This window comes from Podarcis vaucheri (genome assembly GCF_965113315.1).
Source record: "Podarcis vaucheri genome assembly, chromosome: 8".
In the NCBI taxonomy this organism is placed as follows: Eukaryota; Metazoa; Chordata; class Lepidosauria; order Squamata; family Lacertidae; genus Podarcis; species Podarcis vaucheri.
This window is the reverse complement of record NC_138766.1, coordinates 93,268,635-93,295,903: the sequence shown is the minus strand read 5'-3', so window position 1 is coordinate 93,295,903 and position 27,269 is coordinate 93,268,635. Positions and strand designations below refer to the sequence as shown.

Genomic DNA, 27,269 nt, shown 5'->3' with positions numbered 1-27,269 from the left:
TTTATAAAGATCAATAATATTTAATGAATGAATATTAAGTGTGTCAAAGTGGGCTCCGCCGCGCTGGGGGAAGAGCGCAACTCTCGGCCTTGCCGCCTTTCCCTCCGTGAGGAGAAGCGGGCGCCTGGCGGGGCACAAACATCTTGAATAATGTTTAAATGCATTAAATCAATATCTTATCAATAAATATCCATTTATAAAGATCAATAATATTTAATGAATGAATATTAAGTGTGTCAAGGCGGGTGGTTCCGCCGCGCTGAGGGGGGAGCGCAACTCTCGGCCTTGCCTTCTTTCCCTCCGTGAGGTAAACGGGGCGGCGCTGTGAGGCGGCGCGGCCTCCTTCGCTTTCCCCTCGGCCTCCCTCCTCGCTCGGAGGCGGCGGAGGAAACTCCTCCCTCGTCGCGCCGCTTCCTTCCCTCCGGCTTCTCCCGGCCTCCGCCTCTCTCTCGCCCGGGCCATTTCCACAGATGAGGACGAGTCACCTGGCCGAGAAGAAGAAGAAGGCGGCGGCAACGGCAACCGGGCTGAGGTAACCGGGCTGAGGTAAGCGCCGGCTTCCCGGGCCGGCTTGGCTCTCTCCGCCCGCCTGCCCGCCCTATCTTGCCTCGCAGTTTTGCGGCCATGGCTTCCGCCTCGCAGTCCCCACAGCCGAGGAACGCCGCGCCCTCTTCCCCGGCCGGGGAGACCCGGCTCAGGCGGGCGGGCGGGCGGGAGCCCTCGCCTGACGAGGCCTCGTTCTTCGGGGTCCAGGCCCGAAGGTCGCTCGCGGGCTTGGCTTCTCCTCCTCCTCGGGAGGTTTCGGTTCCGCCGCGCCTCCTCCTTCGCCGACTTGTTTTGCGCCGGCTTTCAGGATCGCTCTGCGCCCTTTTTGGTGCGCGTGGAGGCGGAGGAGGCCCGTTTCTCCGTTCCCAGCAAGGCCTCCTCGCCTTGTGGAAGGAGCAATCGGGGGTCTCTTGGCGAGGGAATGTGGCTTTAAACCTTTTTTATATATATATTTTGGGCTTTTGGCCTTTTCTCACATTTGCTTTCCCTCTCCGTAGATCAGTGACGGCGCCACCTGTTTTTTGGGACTACAACTCCCATCAACCCTGACCACTGGTCCTGTTAGCAAGGGATGATGGGAGTTGTAGTCCCAAAACATCTGGAGGGCCGAGTTTGCCTATGCCTGGTCCAGATCATGCTGGGTCCTCTATGGCAGGCACCCCCAAACTTGGCCCTCCAGCTGTTTTGGGGCTACAACTCCCATCATCCCTGACCACTGTTCCTGTTAGCAAGGGATGATGGGAGTTGTAGTCCCAAAACAGCTGGAAGGCCGAGTTTGCCTATGCCTGGTCCAGATCATGCCGGGTCCTCTATGGCAGGCATCCCCAAACTTGGCCCTCCAGCTGTTTTGGGACTACAACTCCCATCATCCCCGACCACTGGTCCTGTTAGCAAGGGATGATGGGAGTTGTAGTCCCAAAACAGCTGGAGGGACAGTTTGCCTATGCCTGGTCCAGATCATGCCGGGTCCTCTATGGCAGGCATCCCCAAACTTGGCCCTCCAGCTGTTTTGGGACTACAACTCCCATCATCCCAGACCACTGGTCCTGTTAGAAAGGGATGATGGGAGTTGTAGTCCCAAAACAGCTGGCGGGCCAAGTTGGGCCGGCACTGCTGTAGATGCATTGGGTGGGTGTAGTGAGTCACGTTTTGTTCTCCTCTTTGCACAAACCAAACTGGATGACTAGCCGAGCAACTGCGGGGGAAAAGGTTTGTAGGGTGAGTCGTGAGAAACTCCTATTTAAAAATACCCCAACCTGCTCCAGCTCATAGTTATCAAACTATCAATCATAGTTTATCTGTTTCCGCCCTGTTCCCATCCTAGGTAAAGGTAAAGGTACTCCTGCCCGTACGGGCCAGTCTTGACAGACTCTAGGGTTGTGCGCTCATCTCACTCTAGAGTCCGGGAGCCAGCGCTGTCCGCAGACACTTCCGGGTCACGTGGCCAGCGTGACGACGCTGCTCTGGCAAACCGGCACCAGCGCAGCACACGGAAATGCCGTTTACCTTCCTGCTAGTAAGCGGTCCCTATTTATCTCTATCCAGGGCAGCTGTTTACCAGCTCCATGTGGTATGCAGGCTGAGACCCTACCTGCCCGCGGACTGTCTCGCCAGAGTGGTGCATGCTCTGGTTATCTCCCGCTTGGACTACTGCAATACGCTGTACGTGGGGCTACCTTTGAAGGTGACTCGGAAACTACAACTAATCCAGAATGCGGCAGCTAGACTGGTGACTGGGAGCGGCTGCCAAGACCATATAACACCGGTCTTGAAAGACCTACATTGGCTCCCAGTACGTTTCCGAGCACAATTCAAAGTCTTGGTGCTGACCTTTAAAGCCCTAAACGGCCTCAGTCCTGTATACCTGAAGGAGCGTCTCCAACCCCATCATTCTGCCCGGACGCTGAGGTCCAGCGCCGAGGGCCTTCTGGCGGTTCCCTCATTGCGAGAAGCAAAGCTACAGGGAACCAGGCAGAGGGCCTTCTCGGTAGTGGCGCCCGCCCTGTGGAACGCCCTTCCAGCAGATGTCAGAGAGAACAACAACTACCTGACATTCAGAAGACATCCGAAGGCAGCCCTGTTCAGGGAAGTTTTTAATATGTGACATTTTAGTGTATTTTTCATCTTTGTTGGAAGCTGCCCAGAGTGGCTGGGGAAACCCAGCCAGATGAGCGGGGTACAAATAAATTATTATTATTATTATTATTATTATTATTACTTGCACTTTAAGAGTGCTTTCGAACTGCTAGGTGGGCAGGAGCTGGGACCGAAAGACGGGAGCTCACCCCGCCCTGGGGATTCGAACCGCCGACCATACGATCGACAAGTCCTAGGCACTGTGGTTTTACCCACAGCGCCACCTGCGTCCCATTTGAGGGGTTGGTAAAAAATCTAGGGCTTAAAAACAACACAAATTGCATTGCATGGGGTTGGACTAAATCATAATAATTATTATAATAATTATTATAATTATTTATTATTTATACCCCGCCCATCTGGCTGGGTTTCTCCAGCCACTCTGGGCGGCTTCCAACAGAATATTAAAATAAATAACCTATTAAACATTAAAAGCTTCCCTAAACAGGGCTGCCTTCAGATGTCCTCTAAAAGTCTGGTAGTTGTTGTTCTCTTTGACATCTGGTGGGAGGGAGTTCCACAGGGCGGGTGCCACTACAGAGAAGGCCCTCTGCCTGGTTCCCTGTAACTTGGCTTCTCGCAGCAAGAGAACCGCCAGAAGGCCCTCAGCACTGGTCCTCACTGGGTCCCTTTCAGCTCCACAGTTCTATGATTCTATGAAACACATGGGTACATTACTCCATTTTTATTCTTTTTAAGTTTTATATGAACTTACAAAGTTATGCAAATAATTAAAAGCTGGTGGATCCTGCTCAGCCACCCAGCGAAAAATCCTTTGTTGCTTGCGTGGTGGTTCATTTGCTGCTAACTGGATAAGGCCTGTCGTAACAGAGAACTTGCTGTTTTATTTTATTGTTAACAGTCTGGCCTGTACCCGTGTCCTTAGGGCTAGCTTGCAGCAAGGAATGAAATTTTTTGGAAAATTTGAAATTAAATAACTATAAAAGAGCACCGAAACAAAATTGCATGGAGTAAAAATAAAGCTATTATTTATTTCAGTACAGCAAACGGATGGAACTGGCAGAAGCTGATAGTTTTAGCCAATTGCATGGACATAGCCAGGAATTTTGTTAGGGGGCAGGCCTTTTGTTGGGGGGGGGGACACAAACCTCAGTTTGCTATGTATTTTTATTGACTGATTGGGGGGCAGTTGCCCCCCCCCCGGCTACACCCATGTACCTATGCACATTATTGACCATTCAACTGGGAAATACTCAAGCTTGCCCTCTTGATGAAACCTTGGGGAAGAGAGTTCCGTCTAGATATAGACACATTTGGTACTGCAGATATCAGGACACATTTTCTGCTGATTCCCTGAGATGGTAGTGAATATGACGCTTTGAAGAGTGTAATTGAGTACAAGAGAGGTCTGCCTCTTAAACTTGTGTACAGTCACACCTTGGGTTACAGACGCTTCAGGTTGCGTTTTTTTGGGTTACGGACCCGCCGAAACCTGAAAGTACCGGAATGAGTTGCTTCCCGGTTTCGGTGGTCGCGCATGTGCAGAAGCGCTAAATCGCACGGATCACATTTGCAACCCGAGCGTCCACTGTAGTGCCAAAGCCACTTTCCAAAGGGTTCAAAGTCAGTCCCATGGTTTCTAGAAAACAATTTAAATCCAGCATACACACTAGACCTCTTGTAAAACGTGTGTTTGAGACTGATGCCCCATGAAGTTTCTGTGCAGTTACCAAGGGTGGCATCGTGTAGTGTTTGTCCAATACTAGTAGTATGATGATGATGATGATGATAATAATAATAATAATATATTATTTATACCCCGCCCATCTGGCTGGGTTTCCCCAGCCACTCTGGGCGGCTTCCAACAGATTAAAAACAGAATAAAACATCAAACATTAAAAACTTCCCTAAGGAGGGCTGCCTTCAGATGTCTTCTAAAAGTCAGGTAGTTGTTTATTTTCTTGACATCTGATGGGAGGGCATTCCACAGGGCAAGCGCCACCACCGAGAAGGCCCTCTGCCTGGTTCCCTGCAACCTCACTTCTCACAGGGAGGGAACCTCCAGAAGGCCCTTGGAGCTGGACCTCAGTGTCTGGGCAGAACGATGGGGGTGGAGACGCTCTTTCAGGTATACAGGACCGAGGCTGGTTAGTATATGGGACCGAGGCCAGCGCCAACACTTTTAATTGTGCTCGGAAACGTCCTGGGAACCTAACTCTGAGTGCAGCTTAGTAAGCCTTCACTGGGTTCCAGAGGTTATAGCAGAGATGTGCAGTTTAAGGCTAGCAGGCCAGATGTGGCCCTTCTGGCCTCTCCATCTGGCCCTTGGGACTCTTCCCCAGGCCACACGCACACCAGCCCTGTTCCCCCACCATCCTCAGTGCTTTGCCTGCTTGGGCTCTGCCTTGGGACTGTGATAGGGCTCTTGTATGTCTGGGCAGAGGCTGGAGAGGCATGTCCCTGAGTGCATAAGCCCCTGGCTTTTGTGTGGCTAGAATGTTGCCTGCTGTGTGAAAGTTCGCATCCTGCCACTTCCCTCTGGCCTTGGCCACAGCTGGTGTATAGCCCTTGGATGGGTCAAAAAGGGTTCTGAACCCTTTTCAGGCAGAAGTACTGCTGGTAGGCTCCTTGTCAGTGGCAGGCTACTGAAATTCCCAAAATGGGGAGGGGGAGGCACTGAGATGTTCCAGGATCCACTGGATCTCAAGCAAACTCCACTCCTGTGCAGTCCTCCCAACCATTAGGCCGGCTAATGTGACTCAGCCAGGATTTGGATTGCTCTGCTAAGGTTTTAAAAGACCTAGATCACTACTAAATATTGTTGTACCGTTGTACATACTTAAGCCATCAGTGATTTTAATATCAAACTGTGCATTGTTTTGAGGTTAAAGACTTTTAGACACCTTTTGTGTGTGGCACACAATCTGTTATGGTTTCTTGTTGAAGAACAGTGTGCTGGTATACTTCCATCGCATAAAATTGTAAAATGAAAGGATTTTTTTAAATGCAGAAAACACGTATCTGGTGTTTGCTTTTTGGCTCAAGTGACAGAATAAATATAGGTTATTAAATTTGTAAGTATTAGTGAGGCAAGGATAGTAATAGACATCTTGGAAGGGACATGAACTTTATAAAGGCAAATAGGAATGCAAATTGAGTTCAAGGATGCTGACATTCTCCCTGCAACTCTTTATGAAGTGGTGTGCTCCTTGTAGAGAGAAACATGTGGTGGCTTGGCTGGTTTGTAGGTCTGATTTCTCAATGGGGAACTCTTAATTTGTAATCTTGGGTCTTACAATAAGGATTTTATGAAGGTATATTTCCTTCTTGAGAAACTTCTTCACAGAAGTTCACAAACCTTACAAATGTATTGAAAAGTATTTGTCAATCTGTGGGAGCTGATGTCCTATGCACTGTAGACGAGGAAAATGTGAAGAGTAGGAAAAAGTTCATATTGTATTTATGTGTAGGCATAAGGAGAGAAACATGTTGTGTACCTCCTTTACTGTAGGAGATTCTTGTAATGGATGTCATGTGGACACTCTGTTTAATAACTGTACTTTAGAAAGCAATAGTTTGATTGTCTTCTAAAAATTAGTAACTGGATGGCTTCGAAGTGAACCAAATCAATCAGCTGGTAAAGGCAGCAGTGTCTTTAATTTTAACCAATATAAGAACTTTTGATAGTTACTGGTATAAATAAAGGGTTATGGACCTTTTTCATCTTGTGAGCAACCTTTTGGGAGCCGCATGCAGGGCCAGAGACAAAAGTAGGCTGAGAAACAGATACGACTCTTGGTAAAGGTAAAGGGACCCTGGACCATTAGGTCCAGTCGTGGCTGACTCTGGGGTTGCGGCGCTCATCTCGCTTTACTGGCCGAGGGAGCCGGCGTACAGCTTCTGGGTCATGTGGCCAGCATGACTAAGCCGCTTCTGGCGAACCAGAGCAGCGCATGGAAATGCCGTTTACCTTCCCGCCGGAGGGGTACCTAATTATCTACTTGCACTTTGACGTGCTTTTGAACTGCTAGGTTGGCTAGTCCTAGGCTCTGTGGTTTATCCCACAGCACCACCCACGTCTCACTACGACTCTTTGTACAGGAGGCTATATCCCTATTCCCAACCATACATCAACATCTCTCAATCCTCTGCCCAAGCAAGCAAGAGGCATTCTCTCAGTTCAAGAACACATTCCAGAGGAAAAAGCATTCAATGGGTGAAGGAGTGTGGTCTCGGAAAAGGCCTGGGGGCCTTACTGTTGGGCCATATTACCCTGGTATAAATGCTCTTTAGAAGAGGGGATTCATTCCCATTCTTTCTAGTAATAGACCTGTAACGCTTAAAGTGGTTATTCAAGTCAGGGATGGGAATTCTGTGACTTACAGATCTCCTTAAGCCCACCAGCCTCTCCATTTTGCCCAGCGGCCATTTCAGCCAGGCCACGTTCACTTGCTGTGCAGGTACAGGTGGAGCTTGGATGAAAGGTGCTTGCACAGTGCTTCCCAAGAACCCAGCAACTGGCACTTCAGAAGCACTTTGCAAGGGCTAAGTACAGGGCTCGCAAAAGCAATCAGCTGATTGTTAGGTGGTTTGGAAGCTTCCAGTTCTTAAAGGAGCTTTTAAAACGGAACATTTTTTCCTTTCCAAAGGAAGCAGTTTGTAGTCAAAAGTGCTTCCCCCAGTTCCTTGAGTGCACACTGCTTTCTCAGCAGAGGGAAAGAGTATTTCCCCTCAGCAGAGGCTTCAAAAAGTCTCCCTCTGACTGATGATCAGCACCCAGTAGGCAAAGTTGGGCCATGGTGAAGATAAGGTTCTGGCCCACTGACCAGATTTGGAGGACATCTGTTTGGTACTCAGGATATCAGATAACTAATGAATGAAATGCTCTATCCATTGTTTCCTTTTTAATTAATGTTGGTAACAATGAGGGTATCTGGAATAGGATCTCATTTAATTTTCTTGATTCCTTTTCTTTCAAATTTGAACTCTGCCTTGCGATTTCTTTATAAATCATATTGTGTATGCAGCTTTCATGAATTAACCTGATAAGAGATGTTTGCTTACTGGCTTAGATTAGTATATGAATACTGAAATGGAAAGGAACACACTAAACAGACCATAATCCCTGAAACGTTTTAAATGCATTAGGCACAAGACCTACATGCATAAAGCTGTATTCAGTTTCCTTGTTTATCTGAAACACAAACTGAAACTTGCCTAACACTTTCAGGTGCTTCTTAAACAAAGCTGGGGATTTCCCTCATTGGTAATAACCACAAACATAAATTAAAGCTAATCATACTGACTTTCCGGTACACTACTGTGTAGTTAGGACTCTGCCTGGGCTCTCTTATCTACCATCTTGGAGAAAGAGGGCTGCTTCATCTCCTGTGTATTTTGGACAATGGTTTGTCCCTTTGTTTCTCTATGAGTTTGGACGCCTTTTGAGGTATCATTGGCAGACTCTGCATGAGGGTTCCTGAGATGGGGTTGAGGTTGGGTTACCAACTCCCATTTTGAGTTTAGATGGCAGGCCTAATTGCCACCTTGGTGTAACTTTGCCTTCATAGGTTTGGCAGCCTCTTCAGATATTATCACCAAAGTTGGCATGAGGGTTCCTGAGATGAAGGTGGCAACATTTGTTGACATTTGGACAAAGCACCATTTTGAATCAAGATGGCAAACCAGAAACATGACTTTGATGTGACGTTACCCAGGTCCAACCTGAAAAATTATACTGTCCATTTAAAAATCACAGTACAGTGGTACCTTGGGTTACATACGCTTCAGGTTACATACACTTCAGGTTACAGACTCCGCTAACCCAGAAATAGTGCTTCAGGTTAAGAACTTTGCTTCAGGATGAGAACAGAAACCGTGCTCTGGCGGTGCGGCAGCAGCAGGAGGCCCCATTAGTTAAAGTGGTGCTTCAGGTTAAGAACAGTTTCAGGTTAAGTACGGACCTCCGGAATGAGTTAAGTACTTAACCCGAGGTACCTCTGTATGTATTTGGTTTCTAAAAAAATTTGGGCAGTGCTGGGCAGTCTTCATTCGTGTAACAGGTGGTTATTCTTGAGACCTTTCAACATTTCACAGTGGTAGATTAAGATTGCTTCTGTGCACAAGGGGTTTTGCAGTCTACTAGTGTGGCCTGATAGACAGTGGTGGGCCAATACAATCTACTCTCAAATACAAGAGTGGGTGGCTCTGTGGTCTAAACCACTGAGCCTCTGGGGTTTGCTGATCGGAAAGTTGGCAGTTCGAATCCACTCGACAGTGGTAAGCTCCCGTTTCTCTGTCCCAGCTCCTGCCAACCTAGCAGTTCGAAAGCATACCAGTGCGAGTAGATAAATAGGTACTACTGTGGCAGGAAGGAAAACAGTGTTTCCATGCATTCTGGCACTCGTCACGGTGTCCCGTTGCACCAGAAGCAGTTTAGTCATGCTGGGCACATGACCCAGAACAGCTACTGCGGACAAACACCGCCTCCCTTGGCCTGAAGCGGAATGAGCACCGCCCTCCATAGTTGCCTTTGACAGGAGTTAACTGTCCAGAGATCCTTTACCATTACCTTTTTTACCTAAGTCTCAAATACACCACAAGGAGTAAGAAACTGAAAGCTGCTGTCTCCAGAATTCAAAAGAAGGGAGGCAGGTTACTTGCTGCCAGTGTTAGAAATTAGCAGGCGTGAGTGGATTTCGACATCTCCACCATCTTGAGGTACATGCCTGGGGATCGTTGGATCTGGACTGTTTTCATACACTAGCACCCCATTCTGTAGAATTTGATCAGTTAAATTTTATCTGCCCAATCGGAATGAATTTCTGGAACCGGTTTGCTTTTTCTGTGCAGCCTGAGCAAGAGTAGTCACCGCTAGGAAAAAGAGCTTGGGGTAGGCCAGGTATGTGGACCGTCCCTGGATCAAGAGACTTCTCAAGGTTGTCATCTGAACTGAGAATCAATCACAGTTAGTCCAAAATTTGAAAAATGAAGACTTTATTTCTGCCCAAAAATGGCAACTAGATATTCCGTTTTGGCGACTAACATTGGTTTAGGGAGCCATTTGACTCCTAGCTTATATATCTGAGTTTGTAACACTGCTTGCAGCATGGTAAGGGATGCGAAAAAGACACCTGTATATGCAGTATGGGACGCGGGTGGCGCTGTGGGTAAAACCACAGTGCCTAGGACTTTCCGATTGTATGGTCGGCGGTTCGAATCCCCGCGGTGGGGTGAGCTCCCGTCTTTCGGTCCCAGCTCCTGCCCACCTAGCAGTTCGAAAGCACCCCTAAGTGCAAGTAGATAAATAGGTACCGCTTTATAACGGGAAGGTAAACGGCGTTTCCGTGTGCTGCGCTTGGTGCTGGCTCACCAGAGCAGCGATGTCACGCTGGCCACGTGACCCGGAAGTGTCTGCGGACAGCGCCGGCTCCCGGCCTCTAGAGTGAGATGAGCGCACAACCCTAGAGTCTGACAAGACTGGCCCGGGCAGGGGTACCTTTACCTTTATATGCAGTATATTGTGTTTATACCCCCCCCAACAGCTGATACATTTAAAACAAAACTCAAGTAATAGAAGAACATATTTGGCTAATATTGCACATTGGAGTCTGAATGTTTTTATGCTAGTTTTTCTGAACTGAAGACATTACCTTAAAAGCAGTAGAAAGTTTTCCGACTTTGAGCAAGATTGAGCACACAAAACCTAATGCACCTGATGAAATGAACGTTGCCCCTCAAATCAGGGTGTATTGACAGGAAAAGTCTATGTGTGTTGTAGTGGGATTCTCCAGCTTTTTCAAAATGCTGAATAAAATTAATCATGAAGACAAAATCCCCACCATTTCAAGTAAAGCTAGAACTCTTTGTTCAGGAAACTCCCACAAATAAAAGCGTCAGTGGTGGTTTTACAAAGCGATTGTTGCTGTTTGATTTTTCTCTTTAATCATTAACCTTCTTGTGCTAGAAAGTAATTGCTGCTATTGATTGGCAATTCTCAGGTTCAGAAACATCAATACTGTTGTCTCAGGTAGATGTTTGGAAAGGTTTTGTTATTGTTAACAGAAGGCAGTCCTGAGTTTTTTTCCTTTTTTATTTTATACCCTCCAGTCCACTTCTGTTGCTTTCCTGTTGGTATATCACCTTCTGTTGAGAACATGAAGCTGTCTGGTTTTGTTGCAGATAATCCCTCTTATACTCAAGGTGGTAACGGAATGGAGGTGCTGCTGACAGGAGGCCAAGTAATGGGCAGCTGATCCTATAATCACTACAATTTAGTATTGTTGTTATTATATAATTTATTACATTTCCATACCATCCTTCATTCAGAGGATCATAGGGTGGTTTACAATATAAAAACACAAAAATGCATACCATAATAATAAACAAACAGTAACCCCACACACATAGTTTATAAAGCCATAGGTTGTTTCAGTAGCCAAAAGCCTGAGAGAAGAAGGCATGTAAAGGTGTGTAATGAAAGTGCCAAGCAAGCCTCCATGGGGAGAGCATTGCACAAGCGGGGAGCCACCACAGAAAAGGCCTCTTCTCGTGTTGCCACTCTTTGGACATCTCATTGAGGAGGGAAGTGAAGAAGGGTCTCAGATGATGATTATGGGGCCAGTTCATAGGGTATACAAAGTAGTATGCAAAGTAATTCTCTTTTCTCTCACCACTTTTTCTCACTAAAATTTAGTTCTGTATTGGTAAATGACATCAGGGGCAAACTTTTTTAAACAGGTGTTTTGTTCTACTTTATCTCAAATGAATTGGTTTTTTGGGGTGTGTGTGACATATTCTTGAGCTTTGTCAGGGCACAAGGAACCTCATGAAGGTGACTCAGAGCCTCTAATGAGCCTTCATTCTGGTGCATGTGCTTAGCTTGCCAGTTTTTCCTGATCTCATGTTCCAGCACAGGGTCACCCGGTGCTGCTGGGCTGCCTGTAGGGAGTCTCATACCTTGCATGTTCTTCGCACAGATATATGATGTCAGCTTCAGTAAAACGTTGCCAAGCTTTCTGTTTCTCATGATCTAGCAAGGGTCCAGGCAGGCAAAAACATGTCTGAGCTTAAAGCAGAAATTTGGGCCTGCTTAAAACATGGGCCAGGGACGTGGGTGGCGCTGTGGTCTAAACCACTGAGCCTTGGGCTTGCCAATCGGAAGGTTGGCTGTTCGAATCCCCGTGATGGGGTGAGCTCCCATTGTTCGGTCCCAGCTCCTGCCACCTTGCAATTTGAAAGCATACCAGTGCAAGTAGATAAATAGGTACCGCTCCGGTGGGAAGGTAAACAGTGTTTCCGTGCGCTGCTCTGGTTTCGCCAGAAGCGGCTTAGTCATGCTGGCCACATGACCCGGAAAAACTGTCTGCGGACAAACGCCGGCTCCCTTGGCCAGTAAAGCGAGATGAGCACCGCAACCCCAGAGTCGTTCGCGAGTGGACTGAACTGTCAGGAGTTCTTTACCTTTTGAAAACATGGGCCAGGGTTTTCTTGACTACCGTTTGCTTCCTTTCTACCCCAAGTAACAGTTTAGTGTTTAGTATGACAGCACCTGCACTTTCAAACTCCCTGCCTACTGAGATCAAGCAGGTCCCTTCACTGTAGTCTTGCAGGGGCCTGCTAAAAAAGAAAACCCCAAATTTTCTGAGCTGGCACCCACCCCTCTTCCATAACCTAGGATGTGGAAATGCCTGCGCTCGAATGCACAAACTTCACCTAGCCAGCCCACTCATAAATGTTTGCCAGCCCAGTCTTGGGACCCCAGCTGCTTGTTACACTAAATGCTGATGGTTCGACATCTTCGCTTGTGCCTTTGACCTCCCATGTAACGGCAGATCCTTGCAACCTGTGACTTGCCTTATGTACCGTTCACATTTGAAAAGAAAAGACTTCTGCAAAACCAGAGCCATGAGTTCCAGTTCCTCATCAGACAGGGAGAGCCAGGACGGTAGATACTGATAGGTGGTCTGGACTCTTAAAGAGAGGGGGAGGCAGATTGAAAAGATGTTCTTGTGTGGTTGTGAAAGCAACTGGGAAGATGGCCCTTGCAGGAAGTACCAGTTTTAGCAATCTTGAAAATATAGAAGTAGAATCAGAACATAAGCGGAGCCCTGCTGGATCAGGCCAGTGGCCATCTAGTCCAGATCCCCGTTCTCGCAGTGGCCAGTGAGATGCCTCTTCTGGGAAACGGGCAAGCAGGATCTGAGCACACTCTCCACTTGTGATTCCCAGTAATTGGCATTCAGGATCATTCCTGTCCCCAAACCTGGAGGCAGAGCATAGCCATCATGGCTAGTAACCATTGATCGCCTTATCTTCTGTGAATTTCTCTTTCAAAGCCATCCAAGTTGGCCACCTTTGCCTTCTGTGGGATTGAGTTCCATTGCTTAACTATGCAATGTCTGAAGAATTATTTTACCTGTCCTGAATCCTGCCCCTGACGTGATAACTTTACTCGTAAGAGGAGTTTCTCCATCCCTTTGGTTCTCCCGTTTGTGAACCTTTTCCAACTCTTCAATACAGTCAGGCCTCATGTTACGTTTGCTAGAGGCTGAGCGTTTTCAGGTTGCGACGGAATGGGTTACTTCCGGATTTTGCCGCTCGCGCATGCGCAGATGCACAAAATGACGTCGTGCGCAGAAGCGGCGAATCGGGACATGCGCGGAGGCGAGTTGCGTTCTGTTCAGGTTGTGAATGGGCTTCTGGAACGGATCCCGTTCGCAACCAGAGGTACCACTGTATCATTTTTGAGGTGAGGCAACCAGAACTGTACACAGTATTCCAAATGCGGTCACGCCACAGATTAGTACAGCGGCATTGTGATAATGGTGGCACAGGGATTGCGATTGCTTAGGCAATATGTGGTATTTGAAACAACTAATTAATTATTTTCTCTCTCTCTCTCTGTTTCTTGCCCGCAGAGCACTCTCTGGTCCCCTACGTGTTACTATGAGTCTGCTACACAGTAACAACAGCAGCTTTGAAGCCAGTGGTCAGGATAGCGGCTGCTGTGCAGCTATGGCCAGCTGTTCCATTGCTGGATCCAAAGAAAAAAGCATCAACACCAGTGTCAGCAATGGCACTGGCGGGACACTTTCAAACTCTTTCATGGAAGAAATCCAGGGCTATGATGTGGAGTTTGACCCTCCGCTGGAAAGCAAATATGAATGCCCAATCTGTCTGATGGCTCTCCGGGAGGCAGTGCAGACACCATGCGGACACCGTTTCTGCAAAGCTTGCATTGTCAAATCCATAAGGTAAAGGAGCAGTAGACCTCCGGCAGTAGTTAAAAGTCATTGTCTGTAACGAAGGGCAAATCATCGCGTTCACCATTGCACATGTTTCTGAGTTACTGGGTTAGTGATTACGTTTCCATGTCAGCACTGAGTTTGCAAGTAAACTTGAGTTTGTAGTCCATCTCCAAAGCGTCGGTTGAACAGTTTTTCTCATGTATGCCTAAAGTATCAGATGGAGTGCAGTTTTAAGCAAGAGGAAGCTCCCAATTACACTTGGGATGTCAAAAGAAAAGAAGTGTGAAGTCTAGGTACAGATGGACCAGGTTGCAAGCCGGCTAGAAAGATAACGTGCCTTTCACTGCTGCCGCATAAATCCGATGTCACAAATTCCCTCTTAAAATTTATGTATTTTTAAAAAAGCTAAACGTATCAGGGAAAAGGTGGTTTGGGGTGAGAGGGCTGCCTTATTATTGGAAGATCCAGCATTTCCCTTGACTAGTAACCCAAATGGCCAGTTTACCACCCTTGATGTTTCCCATCTTGCGAATGGGGTGTTGGGATATCCTATCTCAGCTACAGATGCCTTCAATGGGTTGAATCCAGGAAAATGTGAGCAGAACTCTGTCTGTACAATGGGAGCTTTCTGGCTTCTTCCCCCCTGCCCAAAAAGCTGTTCTTGAGTCCACTGGAATGGTGTGGGATGAGCTGGGGGGGGGGGGCGGGGCGGTATGCAGCAGGAGCCAAGCCAGAACTGGAGAATATGATGACTGCAAGAATAATTTTATTTGTTATTTATTTTATTTCCAGATTTGTAAATTACTCTACATTCAGAGAATTCACCAGGAGTGTACAGAAAAAATGCTTTTATGTTGCTTTCCGCTGCCCTTGTGTTTTGCAAGTAGGCAGTATATAAATACATTTATTAACAAATAAATAAAAATATATAAACTAACATGGCACATAAAATGTTACAAAACTGGCAAGAATAACTAAAACACAGAATTTGCATTAATAGATATACAGTAAACCCGCAAATTATGGGTTCTGGGGATCACTCTTAAAGCCAAAATAGTGTATAGTTAAAACACATTGGTTGCAATAGTGGGTAGGATTGCCCAAAAAAATTCCCCTGGACGCCCACCCCCTTTTATTTATTTATTTTAATTTGCCAAGTGTGTAAAGCTGATTGAGCACGAGTTAAATGTGTGTAACTTGCAAGCTTACTGTAGGCTGGATATTCTGTTTACCTCTCTATGATGTATATTATTGCTCTTTTTGATAGAGATGCTGGTCATAAATGTCCAATCGACAACGAAATTTTACTCGAAACTCAACTCTTTCCTGACAACTTTGCAAAACGGGAAATCCTATCGCTGATGGTGAAGTGTCCCAACAAGGGCTGTCATCAGAAGATGGAACTCAGGCATTTAGAGGTGGGCTTTCAGGGTTTCGTTTTGCAGAATTGCCGCCCAGTCCTGAGCAGTGTCAGCACACCGTAAGACTTTTTGGAATAGCTCAAAGGACACCTTGTCCCCATTCCCTCACTTAGGATGGTGGTAGTTATGGTTGCTACACCTGTGGCCCAGTGAAGTTGTGACATCCAGGTGACTTCAGGAAGGTCCGTTGATCAAATTTTTCCCTCCAGCAACATCAGATTAAAGAAGTGAAGAGGGTTTGGGACATGCTTTAGCTGTTACTGCAGAAGCACCTGTCAGTGCTGTACTGTAGCATGCTTGATTGGTATTAAGCATATTGTTGATTTTGCAAAGTCTGTTTCTCTTAAAATATAATAAACAGATCTGTGCCCTATCGCAAAAGTGCCACATTTTCTAAAGTACTTTAATTGAGGAAGTTGTGAAATCTGTGCAGATCATGGTTGCATGAATATTGAGAAGTTATGTATACCTGTACTTTTATGTAAGAAATCTGAATTTTGGAGGCAGCCCTTGAATTAGAAGCAGTTATGGACTGAACTTGGAGATCCAGAAATTGAAGGGGGGAACCCACTTCCCTCCATATAAACAATATAATTAATAATTTCTCTTCCCTGGCAGTAAAACACAACAATAATAAATTAAACAACTAACAATTTGCTGCCCTTTCATGACCCTAAAATGGATTGTTGAGGCAGCTACCTCAGTCTGCCTAGCCTCATACAACTTTGCAAAACAGAAAATCTAGAAAAGTTACTAGCTTGACAGCCCAGTTATCCTGTGCAAAGTTCTTTGTAGCTTTCATGAAAAACCAGGTTGGAGGGACCTTTTCTCTTCGGCTCTTAAGAGCTTTCCAGTCTGCTCACCCAGAATTGCTTGATCTCACCAATTGGCTATTTACAAGTCTTAGCTGAATTCAACTTGAACATACTTTTTTATTTTATTTTTTGCACCCCAAACCATGGGAGTAATTGACGTGAAGACACTTGCCTCAGATTGGCTACCACGATCTTCAGTCTATATTTTAAGTCTGCTTCGGAATCATTTTGTGTAAGTTTATAGGCTAAATTGCTATTTGATCTCATTTTCTTCCACAGGACCATGAGCTGCATTGTGGCTTTGCTCCAGAGAAATGTCCCCAGTGCCATGCCATTTTCCAAAAGAATCAAATACAGGATCATATAAAGCAAGAATGTCCACGACGACAAACCTCCTGTCCAAACTGTGCCGTGTGGATGCCTTATGAAGAAAAAGAGGTACTGTATTTTTCGCCCCATAGGACGCACCGGCCCATAGGACGCACCAAGTTTTTTTGGGGGGAAATAAAGAAAAAAAAATCCCCCCCCAGGTGCTTGTGGGGCAGGCAGCGGGGAGAAGCGCTCTTCTCCCCGCCGCCTGCCTTCAGATCAGGTCCGGGGACAGCGGGGAGACGCGCTACGTCTCCCTGCTGTCCCTGGAGCTTGTGGGGCAGGCAGCGGGGAGAAGCGCTCTTCTCCCTGCCGCCCGCCTTCAGATCAGGTCCGGGGACAGCAGGAAGACGCGCTGCGCCTCCCAGCTGTCTCCGAGCTTGCGGGGCAGGCAGCGGGGAGAAGCGCTCTTCTCCCTGCTGCCCGCCTTCAGATCAGGTCCGGGGACAGCAGGAAGACGCGCTGCGCCTCCCAGCTGTCTCCGAGCTTGCGGGGCAGGCAGCGGGGAGAAGCGCTCTTCTCCCTGCCGCCCGCCTTCAGATTAGGTCCGGGGACAGCGGGGAGACGCGCTGCGCCTCCCCACTGTCCCCGGAGCTTGCGGGGCTGGCGGCGGGGTCTCCCCGCCGTCAGCCTCCAAACCACTTCGGGAGACAGCGGGATGGCGGCGTTCCACCTCCCTCTGTCCCCCGACCTTGTGGGGCTGGCGCTGGGGCTCTCCTGAAGCCTGGAGAGCGAGAGGGGTCGGTGCGCACCGACCCCTCTCGCTCTCCAGGCTTCAGTGAAAGCCTGCATTCGCCCCATAGGACGCACACACATTTCCCCTTCATTTTTGGAGGGGGAAAAGTGCGTCCTATAGGGCGAAAAATACGGTAAGTTTCAAAGTATGCAGCTTAATCAGAACAGTTGTGTTTGTTTATTTAAATGAAGCATATTTAACCAACATTTGTGAAAATTAGAAATATTTTTTTCTTCCTGTCTTGTCTGATAAGAGCGTCAGTATTTTACAGTTGTGAGAACACCCTTCTATATGATATTCACAAAGATTTCACCAAGTGATTTTCTTTTTACTTATTTCCCCCCCCCACCCCTCACAAGCAGCTGAATTTTTATTTTTTTATATAAATCTCAGGGTTTTTTAAAATTTGCCTTAAAATAAATAAATCCACACGTCCCAGTTCCATCTCTCAAGCAGTTTATCCTGTTAGTTTGAAACTGAACCTGGACTTCTGGCATTTTGAACTTACTTTTTTGCCATGTGTTTTCTCCCAAGATTCCCAGCTGGTGGTCTGTTGATCAAGTCTGGCCCCAGAAAAAATTAATCAAAGTGTTAAAAAGCTCCCCATTGCTTTCCTGTTGTTAGAAAAGTAGGTTTCTAAGGTTGTTTTTTGTTTTTGTTTTGTCTTTTTAATCTTCCTTTTGTGCTTTCCACATAATATCCTCCATAGATTAGCCAGAGTACATGTGAAGTCCTTCCTTGTTGGATTATGCTATTGTTTTTATAGGCTAAAGACACTCATGAGGCCGTAAGGCTATGTAGCAAAAGAGATTTCTGGACCACTACTTGGTGACAACAAGAAAACACAGATTTCAAAACACCAAGGACCTGCTGGTCTTAATATCATTTAACCACGTTCTACAAAGGTCTGCTGACTAGATACGTATGCACCTCCTGAATTAATATATTAGTGCTCTTTCAAGGAAATGAACTCAAAGTTGCTCACTGGTACTTATTGTTTTCTCTAATGCGAAGATGGGATTTGAGAGAGAGGAGTCACAATGTTAGTGATTTATTAGTCCCCTTTCAGTGCAATTAATTATTGTTTACTTTCTGGTTTTGGTGAAATGAAGGTTCATGACCAGATGTGCCTTTTAGCAAATGTCTGCTGTGAATATTGCAATACAGTGCTAATCAGAGAACAGGTAAGAAGCTCCCATTCTTGTTTGATAGCAAGGTAGTATTGTTGTGGTTTGACTTCTGTCAATATTTTAATTTCTTTATTTTAATAGTTTGCCATTTATGCGCCCCTCGTAACATAGAAATACGGACAGGGAGATAATAATTTTAAAAAAATATGGAGAACTGAATGTAGGAATGCCAAATAGCAAGAAAAGTTTGTTGCATTTACCATCAACTTACAAAAACAAATTGTTGTTGTTGTTTAGTCGTTTAGTCGTGTCTGACTCTTCGTGACTCCATGGACCAGAGCACGCCTTACAAAAACAAATAGACTAATTTTATTTATTTTTAATTTTTATTTTAAAAATTTCTATACTGCCCTTCATCCAAATACCACAAGACAATTTACAATATAAAAGCAAAAATATAAATAGCATAATAACAAACAAACACAGTAACTCCTCCTCCCAGTTTAAAAGGCCATAGATTGCTTACTGTATTTTTCGCTCTATAAGATGCACCAGACCATAGGACGCACCTAGTTTTTGGAGGAGGAAAACACGAAAAAAAATATTCTGAATCCCAGAAGCCAGAACAGCAAGACGAATCTGGCTTCTGGGATAGCCTCTTGCTGTCCTGGCTTATGGGATAGCCACGTGCAGCCTCTCCCAGGCAGCGGGATGAAGGCTCCCCCCGCCCGGAAGAGGCTGCGCGGGGCTAATCCAGAAGCTAGGACAGCAAGTGGGATCGCTGTACACTGATCCCTGTTGCTCTCCTGGCTTCAGCAATAGCTGCGCAGCCTGTATTCGATCCATAAGACGCACACACATTTCCCCTTTTTAGGAGGGAAAAAGTGCATCTTACAGAGCGAAAGATATGGTATTTAGCCAAAGGCCAGGAAGAATATTTTTGTCTCATGCCTAAAGATAAGTTACTAAAGATACATAAGTTACATAAGTTACTAAAGATACATAAGTTACATAAAGATATGTAGCAAAGGTGCCAGGCAAGCCTCCCTTGGGAGAGCATTCCACAAGCGAGGAGCCACTGCAGAAAAGGCCCATTCTCATGTTGCTGCCTTCTGAACCTGTCACAGGAGACTGTCAGGGAACTGACATCAGAGCGAGAGGCGAAGGGAAGGCTCCCAGATTCTGCGGGTGAAGGACCCAGCACCAGGGGGAGAAGCAGATCGGTAGAGGGGGAAGGAAATCAGCGCAACACCCGGGATATGGGGGAGGCGGAGGGAGAGCTCCGGGATTCTTCTCTGGACATCAGAGAGGAGAGCACAGGTCCTCCTCTACCCACGCCCTCCCTGCGCAGAAGACTCCCACGCAGTGAGAGAAGGAGGCGTTTGGGAGTCAGACAGCTTCTATGCTGGAAGAGGTTTAAGAAACACCCACAGACAGATTCTGCCAGCGACTGAGACAGCCACACGGAGATGGGCTGTGCAGTCAGAACAGTTTAACCAAGGCAATTAAGCCTAGAGAGGTGGTAGTTTACGCACGAGTAACTCATACCCATTACAGAGACACATGAAGAGGGGCTTCAGATGATGACTGCAGGGTTTGGGTTGGTTTATATGGGAAAGGTGGTCTTTGAGGTATTGTGACCCTGAGCTATGTAAGGCTTTATAGGTGAATTGGGCCTGGAAATTGATTGGCAGCCAGTGCAGTCAAGCCAGAAATGGTGTTATATGCTCAAACCGTCTTACCCTGGTGAACAACCTGCCCACTGAATTCTGCACCAACTGAAGTTTAATAATATTTTTATTGTTATTTATACCGTGCCAATCTGGCTGGGTTTCTCCAGCCACACTGGGGAACGGTTTTCTGAGTTTCTGCTTTCTTCAGACGCAGCCCCATTTTTTTTAAAAAAAAAAAAATTAATTTTGATGCTCTTGTAGGATTATAACAGTCCAAATCTGTGTATGTCAGCTCCGGAGTAAGTCTCATTGATTTCAGTGGGGGCTTGCTCCCAAATAAGCGGGTGTAAGATTTGCAGTCTTAAATTACCTTTTGCATTGTATTGCTTTGTTAATTGCCTTAGAAATTTCAGTTGAAGGTCATCTTGGGAATCTTAAGTAAATAAAATAACCTATGGCATATGCTATAAACTAGCAAACAGATTTTTCTCAGCATAAAGCTTTGTGGGCCAAAATGTAAATGTGCAATTACACACTGTTGTTGGTGGTGGTGATGTTGTGCAGTGCGGTGGAGAAGATCCCATATTAGTCGCACTCTGGGTGTTGAAATCAATGGTCTTCAGTGGGTCTGCTCTGAGCATGACTTAGTTGTATATCGCCCTATATACTCTATATGTAGGCCACTGATTACCGTTTCTTATAATTGTTGATTTCTGCACCTTACAAACTGAAAATTACAGTGTCATCTCTCCATCTGTCTTTAGCTTCCTAATCACTACGATAACGATTGCCCAACTGCTCCAGTACCGTGTACATACAGCCCCTTTGGATGTCCAGAAAAAGTAAGCCAACGCTTCTATTTGCTTCTTATTTGGTTGAATTTTGTGTTGCTACTTTATTGCCCCAAAAGCCTCTTTCCCCCCTTGATGTACCAGAGACCTCTGGGCAATGAAATGGGCTGAATTATGAGTAAAGCACAAGTGGCAAAAGACATGTTGCAAATCCAACCAAGCACAAGGGAGAACACGTAATCCTGCCTCCTGCAGTGGTGATGAGGGCAGGGAAGATATCATTCACCATAATATCTTTCTGAACCAGTTCTGTGAGATTCGCATTTGGGGCACTGTTCTGCAGTGGTTGTGGTCCTATTTCCGGGTTTAGTTTCCAATAGTAATACTGGGTGATTATTTTGTGGTCCTTTGGGTGTCCCACAGGGTACCATCCTGTCCTCAATGCTATTTAGCATCTATACTGAAGCTGTTGAGAGTGGTCATTGGGATATTGCAGGCGATGGAGGTTGCATTGATGCGCTCATGATACCTACCTCTGTTTCTCTGTAACATCTAAATCTGAACACGTGGGCCCTGTTGAAAATGGTATGGAAGGCTACATATTCCCCATCTCTGAAAAATGCCAACATGGTAGCTTTCTACATGGGGTTCATCATCCCCTGAGGACATATAAAATTAAGCTTTACAATACAAGGACCTTCCAAATGTGCTGTGAAATAAGGTGATCTGCCTGAACTTGGAAGCAGGTAGCACATGGTATAATCCTGATCTCAACATTCATTTAGATCAGCAGTGACACAGGTTTGTGCAGAAAATCTGTATTGAGATTTTTTTCCTCCAAAGCCTTAAATTGCTTTCCAATAAAGGCATCTGAACAGTGCAGTAGTAACACTTGCATTCTGTTCAGTTTTTCAAATAATAATATTTCTCTTTGTTCAGTTTTTCAATTCCTGTTTCAGACAATCACTGGAAGATTAAGCAAGTTCTGCTTTTAAACACAGTGGGTTTTTCCTTGCCCATTAAGGCTCAGTGCTTGACTTTAGTCAAAGGAAATGCTTATGGAACTATGTGCCTTTATTTAATTACAGATGCAGAGAAATGAGTTGGCACGGCATATGCAGGAGTTCACCCCAGTCCATATGAGAATGATGGCTCAGACTCTCCTGAATATCACTAATTTCCATGGCGCTATCCCATATGACCCATCACCTTCCTGTGAATGTAGCCCAGAGGTCCACAACTTCAAGGAGACGATTCAACAACTGGAAGGTCGCTTGGTAAGGCAAGATCACCAGATCCGAGAACTCATAGCAAAGATGGAGACACAAAACAACCAGATGAGAGATCTCAAACGCACTATCCGAAATCTGGAGGAAAAAGTCGCAGAAGTGGAATCACAGCAGTGTAATGGCATTTTCCTGTGGAAGATTGAGAATTTCAGTGTTTACTTGAGAGCGCAGGAGGAAGATAGGCCTGTTGTAATCCACAGCCCAGGCTTCTACACAGGGAAACCCGGCTACAAACTCTGCTTGCGGCTGCATATCCAGTCACCGAATGCACAGCGCTGTGCCAACTATATTTCCCTTTTTGTTCATACGATGCAAGGGCAATATGACAGCCACCTGCCTTGGCCTTTCCAAGGCACCATACGGCTTTCTATCCTGGATCAGTCAGAAGGATCGTCAAGGCACAACCACGAGGAAGTGATGGATACCAAGCCCGAGCTGCTTGCTTTCCAGCGCCCCATGGTCGACCGCAACCCAAAAGGCTTTGGATATGTGACATTTATGCAGTTGCAGGCGCTAAAACAAAAAACCTATATAAAGGACGATAGTATCCTAGTGCGCTGTGAGGTCATAACACGCTTAGACTTAAACAGTCTCCGAAGGGAGGGCTTTCAGCCTCGTAGTACTGATGGAGCGGTATAGGCCACCATGCTTCAGGCTTGAGCTTTTGCTGGTCAACTGTGATAAGGGCTGCAGATGAACAAAGAGATTCGTCAGAATGGCAGATCCTTGAAGCAGAACCAAAACTGCCATTCTGAGATGCTTTTCAGAGCATGGAAAGTGTTTCCTCTTAGAGTTATTTGTATTCAAAGTGGTAAAGACGACGTCCTGATGGTCTAAATAAGTAAGCTAAATAACTATGCTATGACGGGTGTGTTACCAAAAGTTAATAAAAACTATGCAGTACCATTTTTAGGAGAGCAGAGGCTTGGTCAGATTCTGCTTTTTATTTGATGGTTGCATTACCTTGGTGTATACATCTCAAAGGAGCTGAATTATTTGACTGCTTAACCTGGTAGCTTGCTGGGGACTTTCAGCCAAGACTAGATTTTGAACCAGAACAAACCTACTAAATAAGCCTTGGGAGTATCATAGCAGAAAGCAAGCACACCTATAACTTCATTGATACGCTGTCAATAACCCTAGGCAGGAATGTTGGTTCTCTGTTTGCCACGCACCTTTTTGCAAACCTGTGAGCTTGAGCTGTAAATTGGTTGTCTTCACTTTATCACTTCCCTTCCCATGGAATTTTTTATTGAGAATCCATTCTCAACAGCTGCTAGTATGGTGGAATGTGTAGAAGTTTTTGATCTATCAAAAAGCTCAGTGTGGCGCTGCCCTAGAGAAGCTTAATGATTTCAGCCTGGTTAACTCACTGATGAGATCGCCAGGCATCTTTGTCTTCAGCCTTTTGCCTTCCCATTGTGTCTTCTTTTTGTCGTATCTCTGATCCAGCTGTATTTTTGCCCTTGTAGCGGTGACAGAAAATTCTGTAAGTGTGCAAACATGTATTGTTTTGTACTTGAAAATGTCTTCTTTGGCTCTCACTTGTAGACAAGTAAGATTGTCTTCCATGAACACGGTCTTAACAGTGAATCCATAAGTGACTGTGGAGGCCAATTCTGGATCCACACATCCTTCCACAGTGGGGACATTGGTTTCTGGGTGGGAGTTGATCGTGGTGAGGGTTTGCCAAATGTGCCTTCCTCTTACCTCGTTTTTCCTTTTCGCTCTGAGTTCACGCTTCTTCAAAGTCCACGACACCTTTGGTAAAGGCTGTTCTCCACAACTACAAATCAGCTGATCAGATTAGGGTCAAGAGCGTTGTATCTGAGCCTAAAATTGAAGAGTGTTAGGGAAATTTTCTGTCCATAGTTCTGACCTGTGCATAGTAATCAAAATAGAATGGGGCTAAGCTGGTACACACTCTCATGCCGATGTTATTTGACTGGTATATCCTGTGAAAGTTGTCTTCTGTAAGAAGTCTGTGAACAAAATTCATTGGTGCTGATAGAAAAGTTGTGGGTGATTGTAGCACTCTCAACAATAGCTATGTGACATTAACACAGAGATGTCTAGAAATGTGCCATTCTGGTCATAAATGAGGGATTCATTGTAAAGGCATCCTCAGTATTGCTCACTCAAGAATTCAAAGCCCTCTACCAATGTGTATAAAGCCATACTATGATAAGAACTTGCAGGTTCAGGCCAGTGGCCCATGTAGTCCAACATCCTGTACTCACAGTGGCCAAACCGATGCCTGTGGGAAACACCCAAGCAGGATTCAGACAGAAGTGCATTCTCTCTTCCTGTGGTTTCCAGGAACTGATATTCAGCAGCATTGCTGCTTCCAACTGTGGTGTCAGAGCCTAGCCATTGATTGCCCTCTACTCTTTCAAAACCACCCAAGTTGGTGGCCATCACTGTGACAACTTGGTCTTTCATTGGCTCTCAGCCCTATAAGACGTGCATCCTGAATGAGTGAAATAGGTTTTTTAACAGCAAATAGGATTTACTGTCAATAGGAAGGCACTGGCAAATTTTGAGGATGTGTGTGTGTGTGTGTGAGAGAGAGAGAGAGCACAGTTCTCAAAATACGTGGTGGCACTAGGATTCCTTTGGGATCGATATAAACATGATGTCATGAAAGGAAGCATTTTAAAGCTTCCTTTGTGTAAATTGAGGTAAACAGTAAAGATTGGCCCATTGGCTGGTATACCAGATCCCCTTCGTCGTCTACTTTCTGCTTATTTATTGTAGAAGAGACGCATCTTTGGAAACAGGGACCTATGGAACCTTTTCGGGGGAAATAAAATTTTGCCTATACTGAAGATTCAAAGAGCCATATGAGCAAAAACATAAGTGCCAGTTTATAAACTAGATATTGCTATGTACTGCCTCTTTGTCTTGTGAAAAGGAAGTGTAGATTTCCAGGTTTTTAGTATTTAAATGTTGCATTAGTTTGTGTTCCCTGCTTACAACCAGAGTTCATGTTGGTTGTAGAGGTTTTTTTGTAAATAAATAACTAGCCCTATAGCTGTATACCCTAGATCCTGGGAATATAGGAACAAGCCCCTTTGAACTCAGTGAGACTTAATGCCTTCCTTTTATTTCATGTTTATTTTGATTGTTAAGTCAAGGAGCAGGACTCTGTTGTCTGTTGTTCAGCGTTTTATATGTGCATTGCTTTGGAGTTCCTTTTAAGAATTCATTTGACGCCCACCAAAGAAAATGTAGTAGTGTGAAGACTGCCAGTTGTGCACAGTGACATCCATATGCCTCTTTGCTACTTCCCTTACTAGAGGTGTCAAGTAGGGTGAGTGGAAGTTGGAGTACAACAGACTGTAACCAGAAACCCTGCATGTTCAAACAGGGTTTCCTGTACTTGCTGTGGCAGGAAAAACCTCTTCGTGGGGGCATGAGACACTTTCTTTACCCTAGAAGGCAAATGCAGAGCTCTGCTTGCGAGTGCCAAGCTAGATCAATGGCCTTGGTGCTTCTCCAACACTGTGACAGCTCCTCTCTTTGCAAAAGATACTTGTCCCACATCATAATATAAGTAGATATATTCGAAAAGGGTATGTTGCCTTTGAGAACGGAAACATATTAAATTCAGTCACTTTAGTATGCTTTCTTCTTCTTTGGCGATCCCTCGTGGCCGAGTAAGATTGTCTTCCATGAACACGGTCTTAACAATGAGTCCGTAAGGGACTGTGGAGGCCAATTCTGGATCCACACCTCCTTCCACAGTGGGGACATAGGTTTCCGGGTGGGAGTTGATCCCGGTGAGGGTTTGCCAAACGTGCCTTCCTCTTAGCACATTTCTCCCTTTCGTCCTGAGTTCGAGCACATGTGATGGCTACTTCCTACATTTTTGGTGGGGTTCAAGAGCTTAAGGGTTTGGAAAGAGGCTTTATATACTACTGAGGGTTTGGGTTTTGTTTTACCTGATGAGATATTGGAACAACCAGTTGGGGACAGGCACACATTCCATGAAACACTGCCAGGTGGAGCCTTTTCCATTGAGAGATGGTTTCTCTTTGCCGTAACTGGCCTAACACTGATATAGCACAACAGATCTGCGTTACGGGTGATAAGGATGCACTAAAATATTATCAAATAGTGTCGATTCTACTAGTTTCTCAGAAGAATACTTAATCTATTTTGTAACTCATGCAGAAGCCTGTATATAGTATTGATAAACTAATAAAGCCATTATACTGTTCACTTTGCATTGTACTAGGCTATTGTTTGCCATAATCATACCAAGACAAGGCCTGACAGAAATATCGCTGAGTTTGCTGTGCTTCAAGAACCTGTATTTTGGCCTTATTTAGTAGCCCACCGATCTCAACAGGGAAGGAAAGTCTTTGTTTAGTGATAGCTAATAGGAGGGACGCGGGTGGTGCTGTGGGTTAAGCCACAGAGCCTAGGACTTGCCAATCAGAAGGTCGGCGGTTCGAATCCCCGCGACGGGGTGAGCCCCCGTTGCTTGGTCCCAGCTCCTGCCAACCTAGCAGTTCGAAAGCACGTCAAAGTGCAAGTAGATAAATAGGTACCGCTCCGGCAGGAAGGTAAACGGCATCTCCGTGCGCTGCTCTGGTTTGCCAGAAGCGGCTTAATCATGCTGGCCACATTTTATTTTTGTTTTTAAGTTGTAATCATTCATCTTGTTTTTATTATTGCTTGTAAGCCGCTCTGAGCCCGGCCTTGGCTGGGGAGGGCGGGGTATAAATAAAAAAATATTATGACCCGGAAGCTGTACACCAGCTCCCTCTGCCAATAAAGTGAGATGAGCGCCGCAACCCCAGAGTCGGTCACAACTGGACCTAATGGTTAGGGGTCCCTTTACCTTTAATAGCAGGCAACTTGTGCCATTCTAGTGCAGACAGCTCTGGTCTGATGCCCTGCAGATCTACAACGACAACAGAGGCTACAAGTCTTCTCTGCCCAACCAACATGGCCCGTGGTCAGGGATGGTAAGAGATACAACTAAAAACATTTGGAGGAGGACCACATTTGCGGAAGGCTCTTGCAGAGGTTGGATGGCCATCTGTCATGGATGCTTTAGTTTAGATTCCTGCATTGTGGGGGCCTCTTCAAACTACGATCCTTTTAGTTTGGCTTTTTACAACGATAAAGAATCATGTTTAATG

At 45.7% G+C, this 27,269-nt stretch overlaps 1 protein-coding gene and 1 long non-coding RNA gene across 2 annotated transcripts; one reads left to right on the top strand and one right to left on the bottom strand.

The window, feature by feature from the left end:
- LOC309539671 lies at nucleotides 1–395 on the bottom strand. The gene is made up of 2 exons (XR_014222937.1): nucleotides 285–395; nucleotides 1–88 (listed from the first exon to the last, which is right to left on the bottom strand). It is a non-coding gene; the product is annotated as an uncharacterized lncRNA (long non-coding RNA).
- On the top strand, nucleotides 347–26,340 carry TRAF6 (TNF receptor associated factor 6). The gene is made up of 7 exons (XM_082235712.1): nucleotides 347–546; nucleotides 13,563–13,898; nucleotides 15,160–15,310; nucleotides 16,408–16,566; nucleotides 18,346–18,417; nucleotides 20,801–20,878; nucleotides 21,916–26,340. The coding sequence occupies exons 2-7, from the start codon at nucleotides 13,591–13,593 to the stop codon at nucleotides 22,753–22,755; spliced, it is 1,608 nt and encodes a 535-aa protein (XP_082091838.1). The 5' UTR covers nucleotides 347–546; nucleotides 13,563–13,590; the 3' UTR covers nucleotides 22,756–26,340.
- The last annotated feature ends 929 nt before the right edge of the window (nucleotides 26,341–27,269 follow it).